The sequence below is a fragment of the Stegostoma tigrinum genome, chromosome 27 (genome assembly GCF_030684315.1).
Source record: "Stegostoma tigrinum isolate sSteTig4 chromosome 27, sSteTig4.hap1, whole genome shotgun sequence".
NCBI classification, from domain to species: Eukaryota; Metazoa; Chordata; class Chondrichthyes; order Orectolobiformes; family Stegostomatidae; genus Stegostoma; species Stegostoma tigrinum.
The window spans coordinates 22,755,936-22,782,259 of record NC_081380.1 but is presented as its reverse complement, the minus strand read 5'-3'; the positions used below and the strand labels follow the sequence as shown (position 1 = coordinate 22,782,259).

At 40.5% G+C, this 26,324-nt stretch overlaps 1 protein-coding gene across 2 annotated transcripts in view; it reads left to right on the top strand.

Annotated features, from left to right (window-relative positions):
* The window catches only part of LOC125464519 (double C2-like domain-containing protein beta), a 274,254-nt gene that overhangs the window by 67,385 nt on the left and 180,545 nt on the right, over window positions 1-26,324 (top strand). For both annotated transcript variants that reach the window (XM_048556969.2, XM_048556968.2), the window contains one exon: window positions 21,552-21,626. In XM_048556969.2, coding sequence (XP_048412926.1) covers window positions 21,552-21,626 — 75 coding nt within the window. The remainder of the gene's footprint in view (window positions 1-21,551; window positions 21,627-26,324) is intronic.

Genomic DNA, 26,324 nt, shown 5'->3' with positions numbered 1-26,324 from the left:
TGAAGCCCCTTCACTCCATTTGCACCATCGTAGAACCTTTATTGCTTGTAAGATGGCCTCTGAGCATATCTTGCTATAACTTCCATCAGTGCCTTTATTACCTCTAGACATCGTAGTTCCAAAGCATTCCTGGTTGGCCTCTAACCTTCTATAATCCAGAACTCTACTGACCAGGGCAATCTAGAACAATGGGTTGTAGTTTTAAGATAAAAGATAGCAGATATAGAAGAGAGACAAGCAGAAATTGCTTCTCTCAAGTGATCGTGAATCTGTGGAATTCATTACCCCAGAGTGTGGTAGATGCTGGAATGTTGAGTAGGTTTAAGGAGAATCTAGACAGATTTTTATTTGGTAACAGGTTGAAGGGTTTTGGAAAATGGGCAGGAAAGTGGAGTTGAGCCAAGATGCAATCAGCCATGATTGTAGTAAATAGCAGAGCAGGTTTGAGAGCCTGAATTGCCTACTTCTGCTCCTAGTCCTGATGTATTATTCCCCTGCTTGCTGACCTGCATTGGCTTAACTGTAAAAATCTCATCCTTATTTTATTATTGCTCCAATGTCTCATTCCTCCCATCCTCCCTAATCTTCTTCAGAGCTACAATCCTTTGAGACGCTCCTAATTTGACCTTTAGAACTTCACTAATTTTAATCAGTCCATCATTGCTTGTCAGATCTTCAACTATCAAGTATTCAAACTCTGGAATCCCCTCTCTTAAACTTGTGTCTCTATTCCCTTCTCTTTCAAAATACCCAGTAAGTACCTTAATTCTCCATCTGCCCTAATAGCGTCCTTCTGTGACTCGTTGCTAAATTTGGCTTCATTTTGCTCCTGTGAATTACTTGATGTGTTCTATTATGGTTAAAGCTGCTATATAAAAGCACAGGTTTGTTTTATGAATTGAAATAAATTTAAAATGTAATTTACTACTAAGATAAGGCCATAAGGATCTGTATCAATGCAGATGCTCAATGTAATTGTTGGCTAGCTGCAAATATTTTTGGCAGAATTGCATATATACACCTGACTTGTCTATTAGTATGAGAACCCCCAAAGAGACCAACAGTAAAAACGATACCCAATTCATAAATTATACCTTTGATCAGACCATTTAATGTTACTTCGTACAGCAAGGGCAAGGATAAAATGCAGTAGATAAATAGGAATTGTAAAAAGGAGTATCTCAGTTTGATTCAATTTCCAGTTTTCCAACAAGCATGTTTAACCATGAAGCAAGCTCCTCTCTTTTGTTAAATAGGGGCCAGTGGGCAGAAGCAGCTGGTCTTTTGAAGTATGTGATAAAATTGCCAATGAGCAAATAGGGAGACCTACCATCCAGGAAACAAAATATGGTGCTGCATAAATTACGCATCTTTACATTGCAAATGATTTCCTGCAATCATATTGCAAAAAATCTACCAATTACAAATATATTCTAAACACACACTGGGAAAGTAATTGGGGCCAGCATCTGTTGTACATCCAAGCACTTCCATTGCCAGCATGTTGACTGAAACAATGTATCTTCATTCGATAATCTGTAACGTAATCTTTCTATTTGGCCTTTTTTTTTCTTAAGGTACTTTTGAATTCTGCATTTTTAAAGCAAAAAATTATGGTACTATAATTACTGACTATAGAATTACAAATGAAATTCAATGAGTTCAATGAGCCTTTGTTCTTTGATTTGTTTTCTCCTTTGTTTCACTCACCTTCCAATTTAATCTAGTGTGAGGCAAGAGGATTGGCAATTGCCTCTCATGGGATTTTAGAGCTGTCTGTGAGGAGAATTGAATCCAATGGAAGAGTTCTAAGGGGCAATATTTTTTCTCCTAACTCCTGAATGTAGCAAATTCTGTCCCATCCCGTACAGTTCAAAATAGGGCAATCTATCCAATTGTCCATTTTTAATTGAATAGATTCAAAGCGGGGTTCTCTTGGAAATGTTTGCTACTCCTCATATTGACTGAGTCCAGGTATCTTAATAGGCCAGATACACAATCAGAAACTAGAAAATTAATCATTCAGCCATGATGAGTGGATAGGCTTAAGATTGAAAATTGTAATCTTTTTGGGTTGAAGTTGAGCATCCAGGGTTTGACAGATGAGACTTGACTGTTTTATTGTAATCCTAAGGAATGCCTTTGTTACAAGATCCCAGTACCAAAAGCAATCTGTGCAGTAAGCCAAAGCAGGGTGTGGTTAAAATTTCAGATTTAGGAAGAGGACATAGAAGAAATAACAGGAATCGTAATATTTGAAATTAAAAATGGGTTCCTTTAACAATAAGTTGTGTAAATTCTCCATGAACTATTCACTGCTAAAAACTATTATTGAGCTTAGTCAGGAAAATTTTCTTTTTCATTGCTTTTAAACCCCTGACTGACCGCAGGATAAACTATCTGTAATGCTTGCATTACCTATAATGTGCTAACATGTTGAAAACAAAGCATTTGTCTGACATGTTATCTAAACGTACATTTATAAATTATACCTCTTTGTTCAAAAAGCAAGCAATCATGGAAATAAAATTAAACTTCAATTCAGCCCAAATATTTGGCCATTACTGCTGTAAGGTGGACAGTGCATATGTAATAGAAATTGCCCTTTCAGCCTGAATAGTAGACAGAGGCTGGATGGAAATAATGACTGATTTGTTGTGTGACTTAGCAGGTGAATAATTGGAAAACCTTCAGTATGAATATTTATTTAGTTTCACAGTTTTTCTGCCCACTTCTTCCAGTGGCACAGGATAATTGTCAGGCTGGCAATAATTGATTAGAAATCCAGTAGTTGCAAGTTGGTTGGCACACTGCTCAATATTGATGTCCCTGCAAACCATAATTCATAATTCTCGCCTATGCCCTGAACTCCCTACCCAGCACCAATGTATCTAAACAGAATGTTACCTCCGTCAACTTGTGTCAAGAGTTGATTCTGCAGTTTTTGTGTGCCAGTCTTTTGCCTCAGTGACCAAGCTTATTGTGTGAAATTTGGAAACATAGTGCCAAGAGGTGCCATAAATCAAGAGGGTGTTGATTTGTGTGAAGGCCTGTAAAGAAAGTAGAACTCACTACTGCAGGGAACAGTTGAGACAATCAATATTGATGCCTTTAATGAGAAACTAAATGTTTTAAAAAATGAAGGATAAAGGAATAGAGGGAGATAAATACAGTAAATCAGGCTGTCTCAGTAGGCAAAAAAAAAGGATTAATACTGCAGATGACTGTCTGCTTGTTAGAACTAGAAATGGCTAGTTCATCCACTTCACCAACACCTTCCACCCCAACCTTCAGTTCACCTGGGCCATCTCCAGCACATCCCTCACCTTCCTGGACCTCTCAGTCTCCATCTCAGGCAACCAGCTTGTAACTGATGTCCATTTCAAGCCCACCGACTCCCACAGCTACCTAGAATACACCTCCTCCCACCCACCCTCCTGCAAAAATTCCATCCCCTATTCCCAATTCCTCCGCCTCCGCCGCAGCTCTCTGATGAAGGGTCTAGGCCCGAAACGTCAGCTTTTGTGCTCCTGAGATGCTGCTTGGCCTGCTGTGTTCATCCAGCCTCACATTTTATTATCATGGCTAGAAATTTAACAAGTATTAAACAAATACACGGACAGAGAATGAGGGGAAGAGGATGCAACAAGAGGAAAGGAAAGAGAGTTTAAATGATTTAAAAAAAAACAAGTTATGTGGCAAGCCAAAAGGAGACTGTAGCTGACCAAATGATAAGAATAAAGGTAGATCCTAGAAGAAGCGAGTAGAATCATCAGCAGGTGCCCTCTGGAAAATGAGCATTGAGGCTACCATTGTAAAGTGCTGAACGCAGTGTTGTCTTTGAGACGTTGTGAAACAGCTAGTTAAAAGATCAGATGTTGCTCCTCAAGCTTACATTAGAATAACGTAGAAGGCCAAAGAAAAAGAAATCAAAATTAGAGTAGGTAGAGAATTAAAATGGCTAGACAGCGGAATGAAAGCATTCCACAAAGCAGCTTGTGATCTTCCTGATGTAGAAAACTGTGCATCGTAAACAGCAAATGCAATAGGTTTTGGTGAAAGAAATACAAGCTATTCCTGTTTCATGTGAAATGTATGTTTGGAGTTCTTGAGATTAGTGGCAAGAGAGGAGTAAAAAAGCAGATGCTACAACTCTTATGCTTTCCTGGGACTTAGACAAACTGTTGGAGATGACTGAGGCAGCCAGCATAGGCTAGAATTGCTCAATTTTTTAAGAGACAACTTCTGTTGATATATGGGTTGTGGGTAAATCATTTTGGTTTTAAGCATGACGAAGTATCTAACAAGCACATGCAAATTTTTTCACATGTTTAAGAATTCAAATCATGAGGCAGCTAAGTTTCAAATACTGATATGACTTGCCTCCAGGAAATCTGCTTCACATGCAGTTGCAATAGAAAAGTAGGTATTCTAAGGCAATATTTTTACATTACAATTTTCATCCACAAAACCACTCTCCAAAACAGAAATGAAAAATAACTGGATTTTTTTTCTAAATTCAGAATATTTTGATTGATGTGAAGCTTCCTGTGGTAAATTTGTAATTCAGAAATAATGAACTGAGTATTGTGTAACATTGGAATGCTACTACTGGGTCTGAAAGCAGAAGGTGACCCTACTTTGACCAGTAATGAGTCCCTGGGTGACAGCTCCCTCAATTATAACATGCCCAAAAAGGAGCACTAAACTGCGCACCCCACCCCCACGAGCCAACACCCTCATAATCCACTGAGAGTCTGCTAATTCCAACTGGCAGTGTGCTAATGTGGCACCTAACCTTATTAAAAGGAGCCACAAGACACCAGAGAGGTAGGAGATGGCCTTAAATTGGTCAGTTAAAGAGCTCACCTGGCTTTCCAATGGTGCTCAGGAGTTGTCAATTTTACTGCTGGTGTCAGTGTGCCGTGGTAGCAGGGAATTGTCAATCTCCCCGCTTCCCCTTGTCACTTTGCCAGTCCTCTTCCTCCTCCTCCATCCCCAACTGAAAATGTGGCCCAGTTTTTCTTTTGTCATAAATATCCCTCTTCGAACAGTGGAGGGAAGAAAAAAAAATTCCAGAATCCTGCAGTTCATCAGTTTTATTGTCTAAGGCATTATCAAGCTTAATATGTATTCCAATTCATTTTTGCAGTTTAATTAGAATATTAGTTTCATTAAAAATTCCTCAGAGTTTTCATAAGGACATATTCTATTCACTGGTCCTCTGTTTCAAGTGAAGGAATGGCAGTGTCAGGTAATGATTGCTGTGTCTGTGATGGCCTGATGATGTGCTAATAATAAACTATGTAAGAAGTGTTCCCATGCCAGTTGTTTATTGTTACAGACTTCCAGTTGCATTAGCTTGCTCACTAAAGAATTTGTTTGTTGTCACAACTGCAACATTAAAAATCTGCAACATTGTCTTTTAATTTCAAACAATTAATGGATCAGAACTGTACTGTTTCTGGTATTCTTGAATGTAATTTTGTTTTATGAGTGAATATCTTTGCATGCACTGGGGATTAAAAAAGAACCCTATTTCAATCCTTGTTTGTTATTATCTGCTAAAGTTTGGTGAGTACAATTGTTCTGAGTTATAGAGGAATAGAATCAGTTAGAGTTCCTAACACTGATCAGAGCCCAGTAACCCTTGCTAGATTGTGTATACCTGCAAATATTGCCTGAGGCAATATCCTCAGGTTTTACCAGTTTTGAAATTGTAGTGATTGTAACAAGGACAGCCAGGTGAACCTCATAGAATTTGAGTTCCCTGATTGGGGCTATTAATCTGGTCCAGTCAGGGAGCACTGGCTGACAGATTAGAATAGGAGTGTCAAGCATCCATGTGTAAATACAGGGTGACTTGGTGATGGGATACCGGCCTCTCTCTGGAATTATTTCAGACTCTGTGTAATTAAAGTGCAACCATGGGGAATGGCTTTATAGAATACTGCAGAACAGAAAATGTGCATTGTGACCAGTGGGGTGATGTTGGTGTGTTCATGCTCCATATGAGTCTCCTCTCATTTTTGTTTTCATCTATATCCATCAACACAGCCTCGTACAAAAGCAAAATACTATGGGGCTGGCTCTCTTATTAAAAAAAAACAAATGATGGAGCAGCTAAAAACGCTACTCAGGCAGCAACTGCACAGAGAATCAAAATTAACATTTGAGGCTGATGACCTGTCATCAGAACCAGAAAGGTTACAGTCAGAGATAATGGGAACTGCAGATGCTGGAGAATCTGAGATAATGAAATGTGGAGCTGGATGAACACAGCAGGCCAAGCAGCATCTCAGGAGCACAAAAGCTGACGTTTGGTTACAGCCAGTATGCATTTTAGGCTAGAACAGAGGCAGAGAAAGAATGTAAGGGAAAAGAACAAAAGGGAAAAACAGGATAGAGTGGAAGTTGGAAGAGGTTAACTGGTAAAAGGGCTGGTGGTGCCAGACAAAAGGAGATGTTACTGGAACAAATAATGAAGCACAAAATGGGTCTAAAGAAAGCTGCAGAGACACCTGGACAAAAACCAAAAGAACTGTGGATGCTGTAAATCAGGAACAAAAACAGAAGTAGCTGGAAAAGCTCAGCAAGTTTGGCAGCGTCTGTGAAGAAAGCATCAGAGTTAATTGGTTCAGGTCCGGTGACCCTTCCTCAAAACTCCCTCAGCTCTGAAGAAGGGTCACCGGACCCAAAACGTTAACTGTGATGTTTTCTTCACAGATTCTGTCAGAGCTGCTGAGCTTTCCCAGTTACTTCTGTTTTTGAGAGAAATCTGGATGTTCTAGTGCAAAAATTGCAGAAGGTTAAAATACAGGTACAGCTAGTAATCAAGAAAACTAGCAGAATGTTGTTGGGCCTAGGCCCGAACCGTCAGCTTTTGTGCTCCTAAGACGCTGCTTGGCCTGCTGTGTTAATCCAGCTCTACACCTTGTTATCCCCAGCATCTGCAGTTCCCAATATCTCTGATTAGAATGTAGTGGCTTAATGTGAGGTATATTGAATGCAAGTGTAAGGAGATTATGCTTCACTTATACAGGATGTTGGAAAGACTGAATTTGGAGTACTGTGTACAGTTCTGGTCACTATATCTCTGGAAGGCTGTTGATGCATTGAAAACAGTTTAGAGAAGGTTTCCTAGACCAGTATGTATAATAACTTTATTGCATAATAAGGAAAGACTAGATAGGGCAGGCCAGTATCCTATGGAGCTTTGAAGAGTCAGATGTCACTTGATTGAAACATACCAGATCCTGAGGGGACTTGACTGCATCAGTGTTAAAAGGATATTTCCTCTTGTGGGAGAATCTAGAATTAGGATTGTAGTTTTTAAAATAAGGGGGCACCCATTTCAAACAGAGATGAAGAAACATTTTCTCTTAGTGTTGTGAGTCTTTGAAATTGCCTTCACAAAAGGTAGTGAATGCAGAATCTTTAAATATTCTTAAGTCAGAGGTAGGTAGCTTCTAGATTGCCAAGGAGAAGTAAATTATGGGAGATGTGAAGGAATTGAGTAAAGTTGAGGTTAAAATCTGATCAGCTATGAAATAGGCCAGTGGCCTATTCTTATTCCTTGTTTGTATCTTCGTAATCACAAAATTATCAGAAGCTGCAGACTGATAATTGAAAGAGAAGGTGCTGGTCCTGGAGATTATGTTGAACTCCATTGGGACTGAGTTGGAGATCGAGAACAGAGATCAGAGTGGAGACTTAAACTGACAGGTGACCAGAAGCTTAGAGTCACAGGTGTGGACTGAATACAGGTGTCCAACAAAGAGGGTACCAGCCTGGGTTTGCTATTTCCTGTGTAAAAGAGACTACCTTCTGAACAGTGAAAAATGTAGCCTGGTAACAAGTACAGGTAATGGGTAACAGGTTACGTGGAACAGTCCCTCTTCTGCACCTACACAGGCCCCAAACCCACCTCTTCCTCCGTTACATTGATGACTGTATCGGCGCCGCCTCTTGCTCCCCAGAGGAGCTTGAACAGTTCATCCACTTCACCAACGCCTTCCACCCCAACCTCAAGTTCATCTGGGCCATCTCCAACATCTCTCACCTTCCTGGACCTCTCAGTCTCCATCTCAGGTAACCAGCTGGAAACTGATGTCCATTTCAAGCCCACTGACTCCCACAGCTACCTAGAATACACCTCCTCCCACCCACCCTCCTGCAAAAATTCCATCCCCTATTCCCAATTCCTCCGCCTCCGCCGCATCTGCTCCCACGATGAGGCATTCCACTCCCGCACATCCCAGATGTCCAAGTTCTTCAAGAACTGCAACTTTCCCCTCACAGTGGTCGAGAACGCCCTTGACCGCGTCTCTCGCATTTCCCGCAACACATCCTTCACACCCCGCCCCCGCCACAGCCGCCCTCAGAGGATCTCCCTTGTTCTCACATACCACCCCACCAAACTCCGGATACAACGCATCATCCTCCGACTCTTCTGCCATCTACAATCCGACCCCACCATCCAAGCCATTTTTCCATCCCCACCGTTGTCTGCCTTCCGGAGAGACTACTCTCTCCGCGACTCCCTTGACCACTCCACACTCCCCTCCAACCCCATCACTCCCGGCACCTTACCCTGCAACCACAGGAAGTGCTACAGTTGCCCCCACACCTCCTCCCTCACCCCCATCCCAGGCCCCAAGAAGACCTTCCATATTAAGCAGATGTTCACCTGCACATCTGCCAATGTGGTATACTGTATCCGCTGTACCCGTTGTGGCCTCCTCTACATTGGGGAAACCAAGTGGAGGCTTGGGGACCGCTTTGCAGAATGCCTCTGCTCGGTTCGCAACAAACATCTGCACCTCCCAGTCACGAACCATTTTAACTCCCCCCTCCCATTCTTTAGACGACATGTCCATCATGGGCCTCCTGCAGTGCCACAATGTTGCCACCCGAAGGTTGCAAGAACAGCAACTCATACTCCGCTTGGGAACCCTGCAGCCCAATGGTATCAATGTGGACTTCACAAGCTTCAAAATCTTCCCCTCCCCCCACTGCATCCCAAAACCAGCCCAGCCTGTCTCCGCTTCCTTAACCTGTTCTTCCTATCACCCATCCCTTCCTCCCACCTCAAGCCGCGCCTCCATTTCTTACCTACCACCTCATCCCACCTCCTTGACCTGTCCGTCTTTCCTGGACTGACCTATCCCCTCCCTACCTCCTCACCTATACTCTCCTCTCTACCTATCTTCTTTTCTCTCCATCTTCGGTCCACCTCCCCCTCTCTCCCTATTTATTCCAGAACCCTCACCCCATCCTCCTCTCTGATGAAGGGTCTAGGCCCGAAACGTCATCTTTTGTGCTCCTGAGATGCTGCTTGGCCTGCTGTGCTCATCCAGCTCCACACTTTGTTATCTTGGATTCTCCAGCATCTGCAGTTCCCATTAACACAAGTACAGGTAAATGGCGATTCACTTGGAAGGAGTGTTTGAACTCTATTTCTAAGGGTGGGTATCAGCCAATATTCACAATGGGAGCCTGCCCAGTGGAATGGCAAGCATTAGAGTCCATCAAGTGGCCTCCTGCTGCCTCTGCACATTCCCTTGAAAGTTTACACAGACAGAGAGTGGGTGAAAGGGGAGGTATTGGGGAGCTCACCCATCCTTGGCCCTATTAAAGCCAATCTGTGTTTTATTAAAGGTCAGTTGAGGACCTCATCTCACTGCTGGCACAATGTGGAAACACAGCAGCTGTACCTACAAAAGGTGGTGAAGGGTTAATTGTGGTAAATACTTTTTGAAGGTCTTTGAGGAGTCATGAGGTGAGTTATTGGCTGCAGAATTCCCAGCCTACCATCAAGATCATCGGGGGCCTTCCCGTTGACATTTTAGCAGCCTATGGGGCAGGATCCATAGCTGTATGATCTACTAGATTCCCAACATCTACCTTATCTACATCTCTTCCTATCTTATTTCTTGTAAGGATTGCATTCTGTGTTCCCACCCTGGACTCACCTGACCTAGCTCCACAACAGGAGAGAGTGCAGGTCGTCCCAGTTGTGGTACCTGTCTTAACTGGCACTGCTATGATTATGGAACTATCTGCTATTGGATTTACAGCAGCTCTCTAAGTTGGGGCTTCCTTGTGATACAGAAGTGGAAGTCTCATCTTAAAGCACCACTTACAGGGCTAATTACTGCAAGCCTACCATCAAGATCATCGGGGGCCTTCCCGTTGACATTTTAGCAGCCTATGGCGCAGGATCCATAGCCGTATGATCTACTAGATTCCCAAAATCTACCTTGTCTACATCCCTTCCTATATTATTTCTTGTCAGGATTGCATTCTGTGTTCCCAGAAGATTTTCCGTTGATACCAGTGCTTCAGATATTTCATCCCTTTTCCTCAGCTGACGATTCCCGTTAACTCTGGTTGATGAGGCCTTTGACCATGTATGTTGCTTTTTTCCTGCTTCTCCTTTCACTCTTCCCTTTCTTCCTATGCCACATGACCTCTGTCCACCTTTTACCCAGCCAGCTTCCTCTGCCATTTCTATCCCTTCAGTTGTGATGTTAGCACAAAACTGACCTGTCTCGTTCCCCTTTTCGCATTTCATTTCATTCCCTCTATGATTCCCTGCTCCACTGGTCAGTTGGTTAAGGTATACTACACTCAATTTTATCCTTCATGAAGTTGAGATATAAAATGAACATTCAACTTGATCTCTTCTGTTTCTTGATGGGCATTCAGGCTAACACTGTTGACGTGACTTTGGTATTCAATGGCATTACCATCACTGAATCTCCTCAGGATTATCCTTGACCTGAAACTGAATTGGGAGAAAGAAAAATGTCATATAAACACAGTAGTTACAAAAGAAGTCATAAGCTGGGAATTCTGCAGCCAATAACTCACCTCATGACTCGTCAAAGCCTACTTTTCCACCATCTGTAAGGCACAAGTCAGGATGAGGTGGAATGCTCTCCACTTGCCTGATGGATCAACCCTTGAGAACTTTGACACAATCCAGGATGAAGCAGCCCAATTGATCAGCTCCCTATCTGCCACTTTGAACATTTACTCCCTTCACCACAGATGAACAGTGCCAACGTGGTATGCCATCCATATGACGCACTATATCATTGTGGCTCCTTTGAAAGTGCTTTCCAAAATTGTGACCTGTACCTGTCAAAGAAAGTACCATAACAACATTTAGGGGGAATTTAGACAGACACATGAACATGCATGGAATGGAGGGATATGGACAGTGTGAAGACAAATGGAGTTAATTTAGAATGGCATCTTGGCCAGCACAGACATGGTGGGCTGAAGGGACTGTTCCTGCGCTGTACTGTTCTCTGCTGTATAAGTGAAGAGCATTCTGACACTGACTGACTGTGTTCAAACCTCTGGACTGGTCTTGAAGGTTGCTCTTGACTTGCTGTGTCTGGACCTATTGAGCAAAGGCAATTTCCATTGACCTGACTGACACTTGCTGGATAACCATAACAAGCTTCCCTGCCTTGTGTCTACATTAAATGGCAAGTCAAGGCAGCAGGAATATGAGCTGGGGAGCTCTGGCTGAAGGTTAAAAGCACACAATGGCAAAGCAATATGGGACAAGGATGCTGTGAATATCCAGGTAGTCTAAGAGTGAGGGAGTGCTGTGACAGTGTATGTAGGACCTGGAGCTGTAGCCTGGTCCTGTCCATGAGCTGGGTGTGTATGAACACACAGTGTCGTTGCTGTAGTGTTACAACCACAGTTGCTGGTGCAGCCTGAGGTGCAGCATTGAAGTGCAGAAGTGTCCCGTGAGTGGCTTGGAGCTGCACCATGAGGGTTCTTAGATGTTGGCACATGGCAGATGCCAGTGTCTGTGGACGGCGGCTGGTGTGGCCAGTGCCTATGGAGCATGCTATGAGATTTTGGTGCTCAGTGTCCAAACTGGATGTCCTTCAGACCAAGTGGCAAACTGAAATCACCAGGTGCCTGCTTTGGTTTTCATTCTGAGATTTCTTGATGTCTAGCTTGTTTGGCATGTTTGATAAGGTAGAAAGCTGAATGTTAATAAGGTAGGTTGGGCTGTTAATAAAATGTTTAACCATCAATAATCCCCCTTAACTGGCAACTTGCTGTTGCATAGCGAGAAATGTAACTTGCTGCTTGACAAAAGCCTAAAGGTAGAGTGAGATCTCCTGACATTGATAGCCCTCACTGGACTTTTCATCCCATTCTGCAACAAGTCTTGCCTTTGCCCATGATAACAAAGTGTGGAGCAGGCCAAGCAGCATCTCAGGAGTACAAAAGCTTTTGGCTGCTTGGCCTGCTGTGTTCATCCAACTCCACACTTTGTTATCTTGGATTCTCCAGCATCTGCAGTTCCCATTATCACGTGCCTTTGCCCATGTTGCTCGGACCCCTATAAGGTTTCGCCCATAGAAGACAGCACAGAAATAGTCTATTAGTCTTAATTGCTCTCTACAGTTATGCAATTCCAAAAAGCATGTTAGTGTTTTGAGTTCATTATTTTCAGATTAGTTTAGAATATTGCAGAAGTTAAATATTGTATTACTATCTCCTTACCTGTTCTGACTTGAAGGATTCAATCTCACAAAAGGTTAATGTTTAGTTTCCAAATATTCCTACATTTCATGCATAAAATTTTACATTTCACTTCATGGAAGCTGTAGATCTAATTACAGAAACTGCTATTTTGTTGCAGATTTGAATAAGGAGTTCAGGGAAAATCCATGAAGTGTAACACTATTATTAAATTGACAGTGACCAATAATTCATTCCACCATTTGTTTCAGTCGATGTGCTGTGTGGACAATGATACAGGGTGAAACCCTATTTTCATAGGGAAAACAGAAGGGCCTGAAATTTTCATAAGCTGTAAAGGTGTACAAGTAATGAATGATTGGTAGTATGCAGTCCGCCAGTAACATGCAGTGAGGGCGATGCATCGTGAATTTGCAAATCACAAGTTCTTGAACAATTTGCACCACTCCACTATTACAGTATCTTATTCATGAGTTCAGGAAATTCACTGGAAGGCTATTACATTTGTGCAATAATTCCTATTAAACTCACCACAGAAAATTAATTTGAGTAATTAATAGCTTATGTGCCCATTTAATGATGTGATTATTGTCAATTACTTTCTTCAATCCCTTTGACCCAGAAAATGAGAAATTTAAACATATGGTTGTGCATCGTGGATGGAGATTTTAAATATGTCGAATTTAATATTTAATTTTAAAAATATCTTTCTGATCTTTTTCTCTCTCAATCTAAATGTTATTTTCCTCTTTTTATTTCTTTTTCTCTCCCTGATTTGCTATTGTTTTCATGCTTTTCAATTGTTTCTCTCTCTTTTTTTAATTCTGAAATTGCTGTAATGAAAAAGTAATACTGTTCCAGCTATTTTGTTGCACCCGTCATATCATCATAAACATGTACTTCCGTAACATTTTAGGCAAAATCACTTTGAACTGAAAAGTGGAGAAAAGAAAAACTAAAATGGCATGGCTTAGCAATTCCAACTAAATAATTGTCAATGACAACTAATAGTTAGAATGAGCCTTCCAACGTATTATCGCAAACAGAATAACGGCTTGGATGGAGACTGGTAACATGACTGACATTCGTGTATTTTATAATATGTTCAGATAATGAGCATTAACAATTTAATTCTGCATACTGTCTGAATAAAGAACGCCCAAAGTTCCCTATCATACTTGTTTGAAATGCCCATCAGCACGTCTCTGCCTGGATCACATGGAAGGAACTTGCATTCTGCCAAAGTAGGTTTTGTCAAATGAATGCTGCGGGCATTGAGCCTTGCCGTCTGGGAGTGTGTACTGGGAGTTTGTGCGTATACCTACTAATCTTTTGACCTTAAGATTAGCTATTGGAAAAGCATTGAGGTATGCTCACAGTTTCGTTATGTGCTCTTGTGTTGGGACCATGCATTAGTTATCAAATTTTCTAGAGATGACAATATCTGTTCCAATGTGGTAATCCCTCACTGTTGCACTGAGAGGTGAGCCCAGGGTTCCAGTTATTGAATAGAGTTTGACCCCAAAATCTTTTGTGCGTTCTTGGACAGAGCACTTCAGGACAGTGATACTGTTGTGTTTGTGAGGGTCAGTTTAGCTCAAGTTGGCTGGTGTGCAAAGCAGTGTGATGCTGTTGATGGGTTCAGTCCCTGCATTGGCTGAGGTTGCCATGAAGGACTGTCCTTCTCAACCCTTCCACTCACCTGAGCTGTGATAGCCTTCCAGTTAAATCACCACCCAGTCATGTCTGCCTCTAATGAGAGATGAGCCCTGTGGTCTGGTAAGACTAGGGCAACTTGACTTGTCATGCTTGTCTGTAGGATATGGGCTGAGAAATTAGATCACTTCTGTATAAGGGCATGGAGTATGTAGCATTATTAAATTAGCATGACCAAAGCCAATTGGTCTGGTGACATGTAGAATAATATAAGCCTGATGGATGCTAAACTTAAGGGAAATAGAATTCATTCTTCAGGTTTTAAAATAAGCTTTTGCCCGTGATAAACATATTTACGTGCTCAGCTCATGTTCTAGTTCGTAACTAGGAATGCTCCTATAGAATCCAAACCGACATACATCTCGTTTCCAATGCCTTTCAGGCTTAGCAGGTTGACACTCCAAACAAAACATCTGCACATTCCTTTTGTCTGGCAAACAGTTGGAACAAAGTTTAATTCTAACCTCAGAGATAATGGGAACTTGCAGATGCTGGAGAATCCAAGATAACAGGTGTGAAGCTGGATGAACACAGCAGGCCAAGCAGCATCTCAGAAGCTCAAAAGCTGACGTTTCGGGCCTAGACCTCTCTGATGAAGGGTCTAGGCTCAAAACATCAGCTTTTGTGCTCCTGAGATGCTGCTTGGCCTGCTGTGTTCATCCAGCTCCACACTTTGTCACCATCTATATCCTCATCCTGTTTATAACCTCTTCCACCAAAGTGCGGCACAACCTACAGTTAGTCAACTCAACTATCATGCTGCACTGATTTTCTGTCAAAGGGTAGTTGTCAGTATTGATTTAAGCATTCCCACCTGCAGTAATCCATATTCTCCGATGCACTATCCTCTGCCTATCTTACATATTGTGTGTCCCCATTTGCACTCACGGTCCCCCCTACATCCAATTGTGCTGCCTCCAAACCCCAAAGCTTCGACTGCAATAGTAGCTGCTGATAACCATTCTCTCTTCCCATCTTGACTTTGATTGAGCTGACTGCAGCCCACCTCCTCAGACCGACTAGGGTGCCCAGTCCTTGACTTACTGTGTCGGCTCTGAAGGGTGTGGCCCTTGGCCTGACTGAGGACTATTTTCTGCAGACATCAACACAGGGCCTTGTGATGAAGCATATTCCGTTTGTCTGCTGTGTACAGTGCTGGCACTCACTGCGGATGTGAGATTGACGCACACAGTGTTGTACAGCAACATGTCTGCCTCCCTGGACTGATGATTGTTGATAAGCATGACAAGCTGCCTGGCTTTTGTCTGCTCTAAACAGCAAGTCAAGGCAGTGTACTCTGAGCCTTTCAGCCCTAGCTGAAAAAGCAAAGTGCAAAAAGACATGATAGAGAGGCTAAGAGCATCATAGAAAATACAAATTGACACAGCAGGAAGCGAGCAGATGAGGACACGAGGTGCACCCTGTTCCCATCCATTCGGCGTGTGCTTGTCCCTGTGACAATGTATCCTAGCAGCAGCAGTAAAATGACAGGTGCCGCTGAACTTCAACATACAGCACTGAGATGCAAAGCTGTCTTATATGTCGATGATGCTCCACAATGGCATGGAGAGGCTGGCATGTGTCTGATGCCAACCTGTCTGTACTGGTGGCACAGGCAGCCATTGCCCATGGAGCGTGCCCTGAGATGTTGATGACTGCTGTCCAAGATGGAGCTACAAAATAGTAGCTGAAGTTACCAGATACCCAGTCTGATTCTCATGTTGAGAATTGTTGCTGCATAATTTTGATCCAGCATGTTGAAAAATGGAAAACTGCATGTCATTGTGATTAGGTAATACCAGTATGCTAATTCATGCAAATAGTTATAAATAAGCCTCTCACCACTTGCTAGTGAAAGTCTCGCCTGGCTGTTAAACTTACTGCTGCAGAATCAGACATTTTCCTCTTGACATTGAGAACCTCATTTCTGTCAATCCTATTCTATTTTCCTAATGGACTTATCAATGTCCACAGTGCCCAGGGGTTGGGAAAACACTGCCCAATGTATTAGAAACTGCTTTTGCATTTGTTTAGCATTTCCCTGAGAATTCATGGTGTCGGACATGCCAGCGGATAATGTGCTCAGGATCATTTGTTCCTCGGTTTAAACTTACTATGCCCGTGATTATTTGCTGTGGTGATTGCTTTAGTGTTTTGAACCCAGAGCAGATGTTCCACTAGTAGCTGGATGTAGACCTAAATCCAGGAGTAAAAATTGGTAAGCGTGGTACCTAAGCAAATGCAAAGAATGTCAGTTTCGTATTAGGTCGGCCAATCCCTATGAATGTTGGTCTGGCTGTAAACTTGAACAATCTATCATGTCAAACAGCACCTCACCTTACATACCTGTTGAAGAGTCCCTTGGAGAAGGCAGTTGTTGATCCATTTGGAGATTCTCCCACATCTCCCACAGCACTTTGTTGGAATGAACCTCTCTGTGGACTCACGAGGTCTTCATCCGAGACTGGAGAATGACCATTCAAGTGCCTGATCCTCCTACCTGTCAGACAATTCTTTAAAAATATCCACCTTTAGAGGAAGGTTAAATCTAACTGTAGACCATCATGTTAGTAATTACTGAAATGTTTTGTCAGATGCACGTATAACTTTTTTAAAAATCTAACCTATTTTTCTAATCAACTTGTTGAGAGATATCATTACAGATCTTTGGAGCAGGTGGAACTTGAACCTTGTCTCTTGGTTCAGGGGTAGGCACATTACCACTACATCACAAAAGCCCTCCAATTCATCTGTAATAATCCTGAGCAGTAATGCTATGTGAGAGATAATGTTAACTCATTAATATCTACCTTAGTATTTAACCTCATGACAATCGAGCTGCAAGCAGAAGATTATATTAATTTAGTTAATGATGTAATTAGCTGACACTGATAACTTTAATTTTAAATCATTGCAGAAGGGAGAAGTAGGAGTTGGTAGCTTGCACAATAAAACACCTTTCATCTAGAGTCTAATGGCCAAACTTGAACCTTTCCTTCTTTTAGATACCGATCAAACTGCAATGTATTTCAAATGATTTCTGATATGAAACTAGAAATTACTGTTTCAGCTTTAAGCAAGTCAATGTTTTGTGCCATGAAAACAACCCTCTATTATTTTAATAATTGGGAATATAATGCCCCAAAATTCATTTGAAAGTGCAAATCATTCTTTTCCTATATGTCAGCAGCAATAGCATAACAGTTTTTCATTCTAAAGTTTCCAATCTATTCTTACATACTACTAGTGTAACTCTTGGCATTTCCCTGTGGGTGTTTGCCACTCTAATGGGAATCATTGGGATATTTACCCTGGTTGCCACACAGTAACTAATTGATCTCCCGTGATGAGTGTGTAAACAAATTGTGAACTTCTATCGAAATTTATAGGACGTAATTTGCTGCCCTAATCCATCTCCCAGTAGAATGCATCATACATGACAGACTTAATAAAACCCTAAACATGAGAAATTCAGTGCAATTTTTTTTAATACGTAAAGATATTGTGATTAAAATTCCACTCCCTAATATATTTCCAGACACAGGCAGTTCCGCAAATGCAGTGAGAAAGCATTTTGGTAAAGCCAATAACTGTACACGCAGCAGGAACATCTGCCTTATCTCAACAGCAGCTACTACTAATCTTGAAGAAAATAAAGCTTCACAGGAGACTGACAGGTTTCTGCCATAGATGAAAATTCCTTTGAGCATATTTTAAAGCTAACTTGGCAGCATGCTTATAAGCAACAAGCAAATATCTGTGATTACAATTCACAGAAACCATCAGCTCGTCTGAAAACAATTTTGCCTCAGGTTTATGCAAACGTACGAGTGTCAGGAAGTAACACAGCTTTTGTTTTGCAACAATCTCTTTAGTGATCCTTTGCTGATCTTGCCAACAGAAGGAGGATGAGAAGATGTTCTAAGGCCATTCCTTTCAGAATTCTGAAAATGGATTATTTTACTCATTCAATGAGAAAAATGAGGTTGGAAATGTGGCCCTTCCTGTTAGGAGGGTCATCATTCTGTCAATTAATCATTCCAACCCAGGTGAATTTTCATGAAATATCCAGCAACATTCAGAGACCCACAGCTGTGGGCCTTGGACATTGGGTCCTTCTCCTTTCATGCAGGTACTGAGAATTCCCTGACCCAAAGCAGAGGAAATTTAACTACTTGTTTTATTTGTTTTGAATTTCAGGGTGTCTGTTCCCAATGCAAAAATGGTGACCATGATCCACCTATGCACACACCACATGTTGCTGAGTTTTCCCAGGTCTTCTATCAAGTTTAAAATTTAATTTGAGAATTTGTTGTGGCCTGGTTAATGTTTGCTGTTTGGATTGAAGTTCAGCACAAATGGACTTAGTCGTGGTAGACAGTGAGATATCTTTCCCTTCATTTGCTAATACTAAGTAAAGAAGTTGATATGCATTGAAAGCAAATTTTTCAAGTCACACTCATTAACAAGTAGGGAGATGCCATACTTTGGGGACGGAGATAGTGTTATAAAGCATTTCATTCTCACTAACAATTTTTTACTGCTTCCGTTCATCTTTCTTTTTGTTTCCCCAACCTTCAATCTGTTTTTGAAAGTTTTTGAATGTGAGGGTCTTCCTCCACACACTTTGACAGCCCATAGTATTTCTCCCAACTGGCCATCCTTTGCATGTGAATTATGCTGTTTGACCACCCAGGCATCTTGATTTTATCCTCTCTGAAGGTCACGATGTTTTAAGCAGCATTTTAAAATAAATATATTATTTTCCCTCTGCTCACTGGTGACTTAATTCATACTGAAATCCAAGCACTCAGTACATTTAGTTTGTGTGTCTCCTTTGCCTGTCAATAAAAGGAATTCCTTTTCCACTACTCAGTGGTACCAGCCTCTTTTTCTGAAATCTTTCAATTAAAGGGCTCAGGTATGTTGTTCGCTCAGCGGTAATGAACGACATAATTGTCTGGTGAGAAAAGACAGCTAACAATCTCTTCAATGCGCTAAATGGTTGATTTCAATGCATTAGTATAGCAGTGGGAAACATTTGTTTGGAAATATGCTTGTGTAGGAGTAATGATTACAGTGCCAGCGACTAAATAATGGAGGAGCATTTATGAAGGCTGAAGTTTTCCTTTCAATACAATGGTTAGCATTATTTTTAATAATAGCTTAATCCCCATTAACACCACAGTTTTCCTTCTAAATTGTGGTGCAAATTTCAGTGCACTGGCTGCAACTTGTGATTAGTTGACCTGTGCATTTGAATGCCATCTCCAAAAGTGATGAAAGTCCTTAAAGGCCAGGATACAGGTTCAGACTTTGGTTGTAGCTTTGCTTGTCACCAGCATTACTCTACTTCAAATGCAGCACAGAGAAACAATCTGCAGGAAGTATTCTGCCATTGCAGCTAACAGAGCCACCTCATTTATATATTACAATGTTCCCAACAGCAATATTGCTGTAGCATCAATGATGTGACTTTTGAGTTGTACATTAACTGTTTCATTACTCATCAAGGTGATTTTAGTTATGTGGCGAGTGAATGATGGCAAATCTGATTTTAATTGAACTTAACTGAAACAGTAACTAAAATATAGACAAATTTAATGTTGCTGAAATTATTCAAACTTAAATAGTTTAATCAATGTACCCATGGACGTGAAATGCAATTGCTCCTTCTACATTCAGTCAGATTGCACAAACTGTTTCTTATTCATTTGTCAGACTGAGAAGTGGTGACATTTCTGTTGTTGCTGTAATTGAATTGCAGTGAGTTAAAAATGTCCTGCCAACAAATGGAAATCGTACTCTTCAGACCCTGTTGTATTATGAGTAATGCGCATTGTCAAAAATGATCTTTATTGCTGTTTGCTTTTGGAATTTCCACCTGCTCCTTATACTAATTTTGTGATTGTCATTTTTACTGGCCTTCCCTCTTATCCTTCTTCCTTGCTTGTGTTCCAATGGACACTGTCAGCAGATAAACCGGCAAACTTGGTACATGAACTGAGGATCACCAGAGGGAAGCGAACTCCTGTACTTAAAAAGCATCCCATATGCCTTCTCATTCCAAAATGGAATGGCTGGAGAAAAATCAGAGCAGGAAATTTAGACTGATTTTCAAGTTCTGTTTTTGTCCTCCCACACTGATATCAGTTCATTCATCACAAACAAATTTCAAGCTTTGAATATTCATTCAGGTGGTAAGATTGAGAACCCTCAAATCAAGGCATGGACAGCACAAGGCACAATTAATCTTTGCAAGTTGACTGCAATGCAGGACAATCTCACCTCATGCTGTAGCTTATTTAAAATAACTCTGTGTCCAGCAAGGGCAAACCACAATGATCTTAGGTTCCATGCATTGGTGGGAAGCCAATATTGTGAGAACACCGTAAAATCTTATATAAGACAACGCAACACAAGATTTTTACATGAATGACAAAATAAAATTCAATCATTTAGTAGAATTCTGTAGCCTTCAGAATGTGTATAGCCAGCGAGACTCTCTTTCTTTGAGGATTGTGTATTCCACAATCATTGTCTGCAGTTTCACAAAAGACAACTGAACTGGGAAGTTTATTGTAAGAACACATTGCACAGCCATTTCTATTAAATTTTCATTACTTTAATAATTCTGCACATAAAAGTTACTGAGTGGAACATGTAGTTAGTAAAAGTAAAATTGATAAACCAAAGTAGCATTCTAATTAATATGTTAAGAAAATATGTTTTGAATTTTAGCTCCTTCAGAAGGATTTCTGATCAGTAGTATTTTACACTTGTTTGGAATTACATATTTGCCATTGCCCAAAGGCTTACACGTATGTTTGCCCAGTGAATTATGCCATTAGTTTTCTTTATGTAGAATATATGAGTTTTTCTTTGATAACCAGCAGTCAACATGAGTCTTATGTTTAATTGTGTTTCTGAAATTCTGGCGATAAAGGTAGGACGAATGTTGCATTTGGATTAGCACAATGGTAATGTTGTGTAGTCTTTCCCCATTTGCCCATTCTTTAGACATGGTCAGCAGGTCCGACTCTGTATCATTTTATGGTTGATATCCTGCAATTCATTGAATTTTAATGTAGAGGCACTGTTCAAAAGCAATATGCTGTTTGAAGTTCATGTATCTTCTCCAGCTTAGTTGTTAAGATCTACACAGTCATGCATGTCTTGCAAAAAGTGGTCTAAGAATAATAACATAAGGGAAGTTGCTTTGGGACAGTAACTATTAGTTATTGATTCACCTGATGTGTTCGTGGATGTAATCATCAATAATTACAATAAGTATTCTTTTTTGTTTCCCAAAGGGCCTTAAGCCAATGGACCACAACGGACTTGCTGATCCATATGTCAAATTACACTTACTCCCTGGAGCCAGTAAGGTAAGGTTCCCAGTTTAAAGTAAGAAATGTTTTTCGATTGTTTAAGATAAAAAACTTCAGTTGTGATATTTCCATGAACATAATTTGAGATGTAACTTATTGTTCTGAAATCCAGCTCTGCATTAGTGATGAAAGTGTGTCCTGTTTAGTGACTGGAAGGACTGTTATGAAATAAGTGGATTATTAATGATGGACATCCACTGCGAAAAGAAAAAAATAGCTATAGAACAGCAGTGACTGATATTAAATTGACAACTTGACACAAAGGTTGTAGATGGTTTGTGGAGAGAATAATTCATGCAACACTTCATCAGATGCTGCTTTTTCTACTGTAGCTACAACTCTTGAGAACAGCTATGACTGCATGGATTCTGTGGAGGCAGTATTCCATTAATTCTACTTGGCTGGAGCATTGATTGCCTGGTCAAGAAAGAAGTTTGTGTATGCCTGGGTGCATAAGCCAAGTGCCATGCAAGCATGTGAAACAGTTAGAAACATCTGGTATTAACTTGAGTTTAAATTTTGTTAGGTTTTGAAGTATCCAGAAGATTTTCAGAATCAACTGCAGATATTTTTATGTTTTGATTTAACTTGAGACTGGAGCACTCTATGGAGGAACAAACTGAAGCAGTGATGAATTATTCTCCTCCAAGAGGTCTCTCACCAATTTTCTCTAGGGTCAGACTGGTTTATGATCTTGAGATAAGGCTGCAAATGTAGCATTATTGTAAAGTAACAGTAACTTGTGAGTTAAGTTGAAATTACACAGTATACCTTTCTGAAAACTGGGAGTGAGATTACTCAAATATCACAAGACATAACTGGACAATCATGGCCAGGGCATTCAGGATTCTCTGATGTACAACTTGTTGGGCAAAGTTAATCAACAGTGACATATATGAGGAGAAAAGTAGCTGGTTGTGTAAATAGGGCTTCATTTGACATCGGTTGGAGTGTTAGATGGTAAAACTGATGATCAAATTAAGTATTCCATTTGCTAACACATCACCCACCCTTAGCTCAATACTGCATGATTATTCATATGCATGTTTGATGAAAGAATGCTTACAATATTTTGAAAACCTGGAAAAAAATATCACATGAATAGAGATTATGTAGATAGAGCAACACAGTACTAAAATACATTTGTATCTTGATATTTTCTGAAATATGTTGTATGGTCAAATGTCCTTCATATCATAAAGCGTACATCTTCTATACATGTACATAAAATTGTTTTGAACTTTTAAGATTATTGCAATAATAATTTGTTTTCCTTTTCATGTTATTAGCACCAATAAACTCTCTTTCTCTATATACTATTAATTTAATGTCATGTATTCCTCATTTTTGTGGAGAATGACTACACAGTCATATGCAATGTCAATGTAAAAACTATTGCTTCTTTGACTTTTGCTCGTTAAGTGAATGTCAGAATCGACGGAAACAATTCATTTGTGTACTCATACCACTATAAAAGCTTATTTTCAAGGAATTGCATCCTGTTTTAGCTGAGTAACTTATTTTATTCTACACAAGTTTACAATTAAACTAAGATTTCTATTATGGATATGAACCAGAAAGGAACATTATAGTGCGAACGTTGCGTCTGTGTAGCGTATACATGGAGAAACCCCAACAAATCTTCTTGTCAGATCTCAGTTGCCATTCAGACTGAGCTTACAGTGTGTAATTCACCAGTCTTTTGCTATAGAGGGCAAAATGTCTGCTTCTGTTTTAATGTGTACAGCAGCTCTTAGTGGAAAGCCATTTTCCATCATGTTACACACACTACAAGAATGGATCAACAGATTGTTAGAGTAAGAGAATTCTTGATGCAGCAGTGGAAGTGCGACTTGAAGAGGTTTTTCACGAACTAACCTGTTTAGCTCTATCAGGCATTCTGTTCCCCAGAATTTTCAGAAGGAACTAACGCTCTTTGTCAGCGCTGCTTTCATTGTTCAGAGGATTTGACTACATCCGTGAAAAAAATCGAAACTTGAAAAAATTAACTGCTGCTATCAGGAAACCAGTGTAGTTTGCATGCCATGTACTATTTCATCCCACAGAGACTTTCCTGTAGCATTTTGAATGCTTACTATGCATGTCCATTCTGCGAAATGGTACGCATTGTATTTGCTACTTGAAAATCTTGACATACTGACGAGTTAGAAAGTTTTCACCAATAAATCCCTTCAAGTAAAATCTAGCTGCATGATGTATGCTCACGACAGATAGCTTATTCTCTAACTGTGAAGGGTTATGAACAGCCCCTCTGCCCAGCAGGTTGCTATTCTTACACAGCTTTTAACATCTTATACTTTGCATATAACAATTTCCTATATTCAACACTGCTTGTTTATTTTCAGGATAAAGTATACATAGAACACATATCCAGCAGGACAGCAGTATACCATAAAGGGCATCACCGCACTGAAAGAAGCCACGACATAGGATAAATAGGCAGAGTAGGGACAATATTTGCTAAATTCAAGGATAGTGATCTTCTCATTTTCTTTCTTCACATACCCAATGCCCTAAGAGTGGTTGAGTACAATATCATCTTACCAGCTCTAGATTTTTAAAAAAAATTGTGTGAGCAATGTTTCTACATGTTGAACAGTAATCCCTCTCAACTGGACTGAGAGCCACAGCCTAATCATTAAATGATGTTACTGCCACTGTGGACCATTACAACAGTCCTGGTAGACTTCTCCATGAATGGACGAGAATAAAGCTTGACATGATTCATCAGGTGGAATTAGCAGTCAGCGTTCTCTGACGGAAGTTTCTGATGCCAAAAACTATCACTCAGCCTAAATAATGCACAATGCCTGATTCCCTAAAACTAAACAACGAGGTGACATACTCCCAAAGCCTTTGGCTCTCACTCCAGAACATTAGTTGGACCAATGTCAGCCTCAAGATCTGCTTTCTTTCTGCCTCCAGTTTTCCACATTGGCTCCATTACTGTGAGCAATCAATGAAAACATTGCTCGCCATCTGCTCCCTCACTGAACCTCCCTCTTGCCACTGTCCTCACTGATCCTCCATCTCATAGCCCCTTTTGCTCCCTTCCTCATTTTCCCTCTCTCCTAAGCCCTCACTCATAGGAATATAGAAAAATAAGAACAAGAGAAGGCAATTCAGCCCATCTAGCCTGCTGTGTCATTTGATATGATCATGGATGATTGAACATTTACCTCAACCCCTCAGCCCTGTATGCTACCAGTAATCAGAAATCTGTCAATCTCTATTTTAAACATAGTCCATGACTGAACTCAAAACAAGCTTCTCTTCATCTCGGACCAAGTGGCATCCCCCTTGCTTTTAAATTGCGCTCCCAAAGTTAGCGTTGGCCCCTCAGAGAGTGAGGCTGGGGAACTAATAAAGGAGAGCCAGGAAATGGCAGAACAGTTGATGCAGTAATTTGCATCAGTCTTCACAGTGGCAGACATTAATAATGCCCCAAAATTGCTAAATAATCAAGGGATAAAAGGAGAAGAGGAAATGAATACAATAACTACCACTGGAGAAGAAGTAGTAGAGAACCTAATGGGCTTGAAGAGCAATAGGCCCCTTGATTTGAAAGGATGCATCCTGGGATATTAAAAGAAGTAGCTACAGAGATATGGATATGCTGGTAGTTATCTTCCAGGAATCCTTAGATTCTAGAGAAGTTGGAGAAAATTGGAAAACTGCCAATTTAACACCTGTTATTTAAAAAAAGGAAAGGACGCACTAAAAGGTAATGACAGGCCAGTTAACTTAATGTTGGTTATTATAAAAATGTTAGAGTCTATCATAAAGAATGTCATAGCAGAACATTTAGCAATACGTAATATGAACAAGCAGGTAGATTTTTTTTAACCATAGAGGGCCATTGAGGCATTAATTATATTCCAGGCTGAGAGAGGTATTTAATCAGAAAGAGAATCAAGGGTTGTAGGGAAAGAACATAGCATTGAGGATTATCGGATCAGCCATGATATCATTGACTGGAGGGGCAGACTTGATGGCCTAAATGGCCTACTTCTGCTTCTCTGTCTTATGGTGCTGAATTGCCCAATCAGGGTAAACATCTTCTCTGCATGTACCCTTCTTATCTATTCAAGCATTTGCTAAGTTTCAATGTGATCACATCTTATTCTTCACAACTCTGGTTCCTTTTACCAAACTGGATAACCTCACATTTTTTTCATATTAGTTATTTGCTGCTATGTTCTTGCACCCTCACTAAGCCTGTTCAAATCCTTTTGAAACAGCTTCGCATTGTCTTCATACAACACACTCTCACCTAGCTTTGTACTATCCACAAAATTGGATATATCAGAAATGGTCCCACATTGATATATATTCTGAATAGCTGGGACCCAAGTAATGATCCTTGTGATACCCCACTATTCTCAGTCTGTCAATATGAGAAATATGCATTCATTTGTCTTCAGTTTTGCCATTTTTACAATCCCTAATCATGCCAGTACATTACCAGCAATCCCAATTACTTTAATTTTGCTAACCAGACACCTGCAGGGGATTTTAACAAAACCTTCTAAAAATCCAAATAAACAATGGCCACCAACTCCTTTATAAATTCTGTTAATAACAAGCACAAAGGTTCCAATGGATTAATCAAATATGATTTCCCATTCATAAACAAGCTGACTATGTCCAATTAGGTCATATTTATAATATCCT